At 39.5% G+C, this 9,580-nt stretch overlaps 1 protein-coding gene across 1 annotated transcript in view; it reads right to left on the bottom strand.

Annotated features, from left to right (window-relative positions):
- LOC121319534 (voltage-dependent calcium channel subunit alpha-2/delta-4-like) overlaps positions 1 to 9,580 on the bottom strand; it is a 152,652-nt gene that overhangs the window by 124,374 nt on the left and 18,698 nt on the right. The window contains exons 7-11 of the mRNA XM_041257058.1: positions 8,843 to 8,903; positions 6,149 to 6,299; positions 4,664 to 4,738; positions 2,489 to 2,578; positions 1,466 to 1,579 (exon numbers count right to left, since the gene is read on the bottom strand). Of these exons, the coding sequence (XP_041112992.1) occupies positions 1,466 to 1,579; positions 2,489 to 2,578; positions 4,664 to 4,738; positions 6,149 to 6,299; positions 8,843 to 8,903 (491 nt within the window). The remainder of the gene's footprint in view (positions 1 to 1,465; positions 1,580 to 2,488; positions 2,579 to 4,663; positions 4,739 to 6,148; positions 6,300 to 8,842; positions 8,904 to 9,580) is intronic.

Here is a 9,580-nt window from a genome sequence, read left to right as displayed (position 1 = left end):
GAAGCAAACAGAAAAGGCAGAGATCGTCTCCCACACAAAACAGCCACACTCAGCCACGCTATTGAACCTGGATGTTCAAACTACCAAGGAACTGTTACCACGAGCCTTGATGAGCCCAATGGCCTTTTCTCATTCCCAAACCTTTCTTACGTTCTTATATTCTTATGCACAGCATGACATTTGTACACAGCATAAGATGTGCTGGAACTTTAACCAATCCTTAACAATGATAAGTTCATTTGCCATACTTATTATAATTGTTATATACAGATATTATGCACAGACATCTTCATACAGTGAAAAATACACACAACACTAAATGGCAGTGGCGTAGCTGGAGGGGGGGTGGTTAGAGGTTTATATTAGTGGCAGTGGAACAATTTTCAAAGTGGGGGTGCTGAAAGCCATTGAACAAAACTGTAACCCCTGTATATGATGAACATGCAAAGCCAGCACCCTTAGTTCCAGTGCCCCTGGTTTGCAGCACCCCCCCCCCCCCCCCCCGATTTAGCCTTCGACTCTTTTGACTGGACAACACGTGTGCACGTACGGTTCAAACTCATGTGCGATGAGATATCAAAGTCAAAGATAATTATAGAAATTATGGCCTCAGCTAATACTAGCATTATGGGAAATCAGTGATTTTTTCATTTGTCCTACTGCCTTTAAACTAGCGGTTTTCAACATTTTCATCTCAAGTACCAGTATTTCCAGCAGGGGCCACCAGGTGTACCAGTAAATAATTAGTCAAAAGGACAAAATGGTTATTGTGGCCTTTGTTAAAGGAGGTACAAGAAAATTAGTTATTTAAACACGGTTCATTGTTTACAAATCATGCACAAAAACACCTTCTCTAGCCACATCATTGCATTTCGTTTTGAATTTACCTACTTTTGTTGCTAAAAACTAATCCATGTCTGGGAGATTACAAGACATCCTCTGCTTTTGACCAACTCTGAAGACACCTGTTTTTAGTCCCGTGCGAACCATGCTTTAAACAGCTGTTGTAAAATGAGGCCTATAAGTACTCAACGAGTTTGCAATAAAAAACAAGAGGATGGACTTGAGGATCTAAACATCAGGTAAGGTAGGTTAGTCTTTCTGTTATTTAATTTTTATGTTTGATAACTGCATGGTAGTGATTCTAAATGTGATTCTGAGGTGAAACTCACTGGGGCGACTTTGAATTCATTGCAAGTTTGGAGTGTAGTTAATTGTTCTTTCAGAAACATTTTTATAAATTATTACCCCTCTGTAACCCCATCTCCTGGCTATGCCACTGCTAAACACTGCAAAGCTTTATGTTTTTAGTATTGTTCTTGCTACAGCAAGCATAACAAAAGTGTACATTCAGTGAAGGGGTGTAATTGCAGAAGGAAGATGTGATGCCCGCTATCATTGTGAAAGGGTGCTAGGGTGAGGATGAGGACGAGAATGCTATCAGTGAATAGATTTCCTAGCACACCTTGCGGTCGGGCCAGTTGTAGTCTTCAAACACCTGCTTGTAATCCTCTACCGCCCCGTCTGTGATGAGCATGATAGCCTGGTTACACAGGCTTCCCTGGCCAGTCACGTTAAACTGTAAACAAACACACACACACAAAGTTAGCCTTCCACACTTCCTGCCACGTGCTCTGTGCAGTAACTGGATGGAAAGATCTGACATAAAAGCGTTAAAAGGTTTAACATTTTAATATATATATTTAATATATATATTCAATTAAAAGAAAAATAGAAACACTAAAATAAATGTAATGAATTGTACACAATAAACGTTGTTGAAAGTTTGTGTATACTGGGTAGAACAGCAATGTTTTTTCTCCCCAATTTAGAAAGTGAAATTACAGTATCATGTAATGCAGCTGTGGCTTTACCAGGTGAGCTGCTCGGGATCCTCAAAATGGATTAACATGAGCTGCAGAGTGCAGGGGCTACTCACCTGACGGAGGATGCCGAAGGACTCTTATTAACACGAGCTGCAGAGTGCAGGGGCTACTCGCCTGACTGAGGATGCCGAAGGACTCTTATTAACACGAGCTGCAGAGTGCAGGGGCTACTCACCTGACTGAGGATGCCGAAGGACTCTTATTGACACGAGCTGCAGAGTGCAGGGGCTACTCACCTGACTGAGGATGCCGAAGGACTCTTATTGACACGAGCTGCAGAGTGCAGGGGCTACTCACCTGACTGAGGATGCCGAAGGACTCTTATTGACACGAGCTGCAGAGTGCAGGGGCTACTCACCTGACTGAGGATGCCGAAGGACTCTTATTGACACGAGCTGCAGAGTGCAGGGGCTACTCACCTGACTGACGATGCCGAAGGACTCTTATTGACACGAGCTGCAGAGTGCAGGGGCTACTCACCTGACTGAGGATGCCGAAGGACTCTTATTAACACGAGCTGCAGAGTGCAGGGGCTACTCACCTGACTGAGGATGCCGAAGGACTCTTATTAACACGAGCTGCAGAGTGCAGGGGCTACTCACCTGACTGAGGATGCCGAAGGCCTCTTTCAGAGCCTTCTTCACTGTTCCCATCCCCTTGGCATGCAATTCTTCCACCAGCAGCTTGAAATGCTGACAAGACACAAATACATAAATACAGAAGGAAGATCATAAATGTTCCTGGAGCACTGCGGTTGTTTTACTTGTCACTACACAGGATATTGTTGAAATAGATGGCTGGTAACACTCATTGTTTTTCCACCATTTTTGGTTAAAGGAAAATCTGGTAATCTTAAATATGTAACAAACAACCTCTGAATCCTTCATTTAACCCTCTGAGTTGTGTTTTTCCAATTATTAAGTGTCAGATTTTAAATGTTGCATGATGTGTAGGCTGTCACATTATGGTCTACTGTCTATTGTATAATACAACATATTTTTGACTTAGAATCAACTGCTCAACATGTATAACATGTATAATTTCTCTGTCAATCTTTCAGTGAAAACACCTTGCTTAAAGTTATCTCAGTACAAAGTAGATCTCAAAATAATAAGACGACCCCTGTAAATCTTCTTTAGAGGTCGAAAATGCGCAAATAATTCCTGTGGGGGAAATATCATTTGAAAGAAGACAAGGGTTGAATTGACAACAGAACTGGCAGAAGTCACAGGTGTCATTGTCCATCCATCAGCAGTCCATAATCCAATTTGTTGAGTTCTTGTGCATATTTTAGCCTTTTAGTCTTGTTCCCCTTTCTTAACAGAGGTATTCTTACTGCAACACATCCTTTAAGTCCTGATTTCAAGAGTGACCTTCGTACTGTTGATTTGATGGACAACGACACCTATGCCTTCTGCCAGTTCTGTTGCCAATTCAACGCTTGTCTTCTTTATATTCCTTAAGGATATTATCTTCAAGTATTGCTCATCCTTGTTAGACATCTTTTTGGGTCTTCCAGTCCTGGTTTTGTCAATTGCAGATGATGTTTCTCTGTGCTTGTTGATTATGCTTCGGATACCACTCCTTGTAAATCGAGTGATGCAAGCTATTTCACTCAATGTTTTTCCTTCTTACTACAAGTCAAGGTTGTTATAATAGTAGAAAACACTAGTGGAGGCTTTGAGTAAATTGTTGATGCTCATAATGCATTAGAGCAGAGTAGAAAAATGCAACATGTGTAAGACTGTTGCACAGCAGTGTGTGTGTGTCTATCTCTCTCTCTCTCTCTCTCTCTCTCTCTCTCTCTCTCTCTCTCTCTATATATATATATATATATATGTGTGTGTGTGTATATATATATATATATATATATATATATATATATATATATATATATATATATATATATATAATATATATATATATATATTAGAGACAGTAAACTATTGTCATGAAAGAAAATTGACTAAATTAGTAACTTAAAAACAATCAAAAGCCTTTAACCAAGAAACTCTATGTCCTGTCAGTCATAAGGTCACCCCAATATTATGGTCATGTTTTGCTGGTTCCTTGACTGGCCTTAATATTGAGGTTTCACAGTATATAAATCACCACCCCATCTCTGAGCAGTGATTGGACAGAGCATGCATAAGGGTGCAGAACATGGAAAAAGTCAACAGAAGGCAAAAAAAAAAAGATATGGTGGCCAGGCAGAAAATGTACATCAATCCATCACAAGCTGAAAAACAAACACAGCAGTTTGCAGATCAGCACTCCAGAAAAAAACTGACACCCAAGGTGCAGATGCCAGCCAGGCAGCACAAAGCAATTAACAGGCTCCCTAATCAATCAATCAATCAGCCACTGAGCAGACTTCCAGCAGCCTCAGCCCATATGCTGACCATCTCCATAATCACCAGCTGTCATAAGCGGCACATGCACCCAGTACAGCAATTTTTTTCTTCTTCATGATGGACCATATCCATGTCAATATACTGTAGCACCTATGGACAAATTTTCACAGTGGACCCAATCCGTCACCGCAGGGGAGTGGTGGATCTGAAATCCTACCATTTCAGAATTGAAGACTGTGTAACTTGAAGAATGTTCACCTTATATTCAAATACAGTAAATTACAGAACTCTTTCAGACAATTTGTTAAGTGAGCACTATAGTTAGTGTTCATGTATTTCCCTAACCAGTGACTAGTAGTGACCTGTTGGTGAAGCTGCACAGTTTAGCAGCACAAGCTGTAATAAGTGAATGACTTCACTAACCTCTCGATTGTCGAGGTCTGCCTGTACCAGCGTCCCTTTGAAGCAAGGCTCAACATAATGGACATAATCGTTGTACTGAAAAGAAAATGAAAAAGGTTTCAGTCAAGACTGGACTATACAGATCCCCTCATGTTTCAGAAATACAAAGCTGATACACGTAGTTCTTGCTACTTGAAATAAACAAAACCATATAAATAAAATAAAAAAGTGCAAGCTCCATTTGCACAGTATCAGCAGTGCCTGTGTTTTTGTTCCTGCATTCTGGCCTGACGTCACCACACACGGCCAGCCTGTCACACACCTACTTTAGAAAGAAAACACAACAGCAGCCAAACAGTGCTTCTGAATTCCTTAAATAACAAGCCCATTTAACAACCAACAAACAATTTATAACATCAGTGTGAGCACAGCACCTGAGTGCATTGCACATAGTAGCCAATGGATAATTTCTACCAGTGCTCCCTGACTCAGGCAATCAAAATTTGTACAGCTTAGTGATGAACAGAATACAATATCTAAAATGTGCATCCACCTACAGCCATATTGGTGCTACAGGCTACAAGATATACAGGTTGCATAACCCGCAACGGCTGCAAGCAACCTCCCCACCCCTGCTGTACATCAGGTTACAGTGATGTTGACAGGGTCTTTGGTTTACGATTGGTTTCCCAAGCCATAATCATCTTGGAATACCTAATTGTCTCGTATCGTACACCATGATTACCACTAATCCTGGACCACTGTACATTACCTACAGTAACATTAAGTAGTCTAATATTAGTGCTAAGCTGCATCTGTGACACCAGGTGTTAGAGATTAAGAAACCAAGACAAGTATAAAAAGAATTCGGCTTGTGCCTTCTTCAGTGTAATAATTCTGTAATGAATCTCCTCCTAGCGGCTGATAAGTTAATAATACTGACATCAGCAGAATACCTATACTTACCTCTCTGGTAAGTCATTTGTGTTTAAACAATATGGTTTGCAGTTCATGTCCAGCCCTTGCTTTCCCATTCAACTCAATGGACTGAGATGCCAATTTATTACAATATGTTGGTATTTTATACCAGTTATGGAGGGATATCCCAATCCTGTATGCACTACGTGTGACCAGAACCCCTCATTATGGTTAGTCTGTTAAGAGATGGTTAGAGGGGTGAATAAGTGTGAAATATGGTGATGTGTGGATAGGGTTTTACAACAGCAACTTTAGAAACACAGGAAATAAAAAAAGAGATGGAAAAGGGAGGTAGGGAAGTGTGGTTTTGTTAATTTCATAGGTCTAATCGGGCATAAGGATTGCAAGGAGTTCTTGTTCTTTGCTTTTATGATCCTGTGTTTTGTCCTAGTGGGGCAGAGAACAGAAATGCTGTTTGAAGGAGTGCTCATGTCTTATGTAAATGTAATGGCACTGATGTAGGTGTGGCAGTGAGTTTGCTGACTTGTAGGTAATGGAAATGGTTTCTCCCTGAAATGAGCCACTCACGGCAATGATGTTGACGAAGTCGTTCTCCCCCAGCGTGTCCAGGATGGTGGTAATGGTGTGCTTGGCGATGCTTAGCCTCAGACCCTTCATACTGCCGCTGATATCGACAACAATCACGATGTCCTTGGGAGACGTGGCAGCCTGGATATACCTGCAGGGGACACAGGGCCTGCCATCACTCTCAATGCTTCTATTCAAACACATTATGAACCAGCCTGTAGGCATGTTATTCCATTCCTGCAATCCTGCAGCGAAATCTCTGCACACAATATCACAGCCCCAAACCACTGTAGTTTGTAATGATTCTGCGGTAAGTGTGTCTATGTATTTCAGCTCCACCTTGTTGAATGACTGTATGCAGTCTGGCAGTGAACGTTTGCAGAGAGAGAGAGAGAGAGAGAGAGAGAGAGAGAGAGAGAGAAAGCGTTTCACCTTTAGGGATGTAAACTAAATAAGTGTAAACAATCACCCTGTGTTAAATTAGGACAATTTGCAAATATAAACAAAATACGAAAGAGTGAAAACTGAAAAAAAATTAATTATGTGAACAAAAACAAAAACAAGCCAGGCTCTGCAATGCAAGTTGAAACTGTATAATAATTTGAGCAACTGAAAATATATAAATAGTTTAATTATAACTATGACGACAAATACACATCTTAAATGGTATAATAAAAGATGCTCATGTTAGATTTTTTGTGTGGTACTATGATCTTGTTAAAGTGAATACAGAAGTGAATACATCAGGTACACAAAACTGATACTACAAGTAAAACGTCTTCCTGTGATAAGGTATTTACCCTGCTGTTTTTTTCACGACAGAAGCACTGCATGTACACGTGTGAGCTTTAACGCAGACAAGGTGCTAGCCCTGCTACCCAAGATGATGCGATTCTCAACAAGGGGATTTATAGATTAAGATGTTTAACCTGACTGGATCTGCTGATTGCACTCATGTGACTCTGAAGCCACTTGGCTGGGTTTAGCATCTCCAAATCTCCACTGAAACCTTTTACTGAGGGCAAACAAGGGCATGGAATACTGTGCAAAAGAATAAGCCACATTCTGTCTATTGGGGTATAACAGACTGACTGACGTGGATTCTTGCATTGTTTTATTGTAAAAGTGGGGAGACTGATCTCTGGAGCCAGCAATGCTCTCTTGTTGCTGATGCCCAGACAGGCCTTTATAAGTTGGTAAACTTGCGCTGTAATTTAGAAGTTTCCCCCCTGGCTTTTTTCATTGCTGTGCTATGAATTTAAAGTATCATAGTTTACCATGGCTTGCCATATTCTTTAATACTCTGAGTTTTATAATGCTTACCTATGCTTTACCATGCTTTCACTATTACACTTTGCTGTGGTTTTACTGTGGTCAACTTTTATAAGGGGTGGTTTGTATTTTAGTTATAAATCAATGGTCAAAGAGGCTGTGCTCTGATTGGTTAATCACAAGTTCTAACCTGCAAACTTTTTTCAACAACATCTTCACCATGAATCAAGGAGAAATTAATCTGCCCCATGACAACTAAACAAAACAAGTTAAACACAAATAATCAGCACATATATGGGCTGTAATCCACCCATGTAGTTGCTCCTGTTGTGCTTAGCCTTAATATAAATAATGTTGGTGAAACCTGAAATTAGCAACAAAAACATGTTTGAGCCTTGAGAAATGCTTGACAGCTTTATTTACATTAACAGTGAAGTTGATGCTATTAGTTTTCTATGCTGTTATTTTTCTTAGGTTCCTGTACTGCTTGTATTTGATGTTTCCACCAGGCTGTTTATATTCCCAGAGTGAAGTTCTTAAAGTGGCAAACTGCTTAACCTGCTGAATAATTAGATTCCATCTAGCCTTAACTCATTACTGCGTTTGGGGCTAATCTCTGGGGTTTATTCAATTGATCTAAATACTGTTGTGCTTTAAATATTAAATTAGGACTATGTTTTAAAGTCAAAGATACACTCACACACAGTGTTAGAGATGTTGGTTTTTTAAAAGTCTTTAATTGATTTAAACAACAGTGTTATTTCACTTATAAAAGTTTACCACCGTAAATGTGCAAGGTAATTTTGCATTTTTCCCATGCTTTACCTTTACTATACAATAGTTAAAAATGTGTTTTATCGCACATTACTATACTTTTTCTGTGATAAACCTTCATAAGGGTTAGAGCTGGCACCGTTTAAATATGTTAGCCTGCTCGTTCACATACATACACAACACACACACACACACACACACACACACACACACACACACACACACACACACACAAACACACGCTCATCAAATGGACGTTCTGTTTTTTAAAACCTGCAGAAAAATACACTAAAGAAACATTTTATTCAAGTAGCCAGTGGGTTAGTTTACTTTACGTTACAGGATGTTTTAATGAGGGGTTGGGTTTTGCAGCACATTAATTCACTACCCTTACATTGATCAGCAACACAAAACCAACACAATTTGGCAGAATTGGTGTTAACTACTAAAGAGAGGTCTGAAAAGCTATGGATTTTCTGGGCAGGAATAACATTTGTACACATCCACTATATCCCTACATTCCCTGCAGAAAACCATTGGAATGGAATTGAATTGAGAATATTTATTGCAAATGCTACAGAGCAATTGTCTGGCTTTACAGAAAAACTGCTGAATGGCTCTTGTGGATAAAATAGTGCCCATTCTCACCAATTCCGGTTCCTGCAGTCGAAAGCAATAACGCCATTCTCATCCGGCTGCCACTTAATACCTGAAGAAAAAAAAATATCCAAGATTTAACACAGGCATCACATTTAAGTGAAACGGAGTCACAGTGACAAGAGCAGTCGTCTGCAGCAGATCCAGTTCCTAATAGATTCCCTGGTTGTGCACTAAAGTATCTTATTCACATTACTATATGCAGGCTGTAATGGTAACACTTTATTTAATTTAGACACTATAGTACTGTACAGTTATGGCCAAAAGTTTTGCATCGCCCTATAGAATTAACAAATGTTGCTTCATAAAGTTGAATGAAACCTGCTGAATAATTTAGATATCTTATTTAATATCATGTAATCAAAGAAACTACAAAATGATATCGCTAAAACTCTATTGGAAGCCATACTAGCAGAACAGTATTTCATGTTATATTTTGAAATGTCGCATTTTTTAATTTTCTGTATCCAAAAAAAATATATGGAAAACTACAAAGTAGTATGTAATTCAATATGTTAATATAACACTATTCAGCAGGTTTCATTCGACGTTATGAAGCAAAATTTGTTAATTCTACAGGGTGATGCAAAATGTTTGGCCATTGTTGTAGGCTAGATGAGCCGAAATGTCTTTACAGACATTAGATACAGCGCCATCTAGTGATCTGCCATTTTGGAAACAAGTTTCCTTTAGTTTTCTGGCAATACACTGCTGTACACTAGATGGTGC

Source organism: Polyodon spathula, chromosome 8 (genome assembly GCF_017654505.1).
Source record: "Polyodon spathula isolate WHYD16114869_AA chromosome 8, ASM1765450v1, whole genome shotgun sequence".
NCBI classification, from domain to species: Eukaryota; Metazoa; Chordata; class Actinopteri; order Acipenseriformes; family Polyodontidae; genus Polyodon; species Polyodon spathula.
The sequence above is the reverse complement of the archived record's forward strand: the minus strand, read 5'-3'. Positions and strand labels throughout refer to the sequence as shown.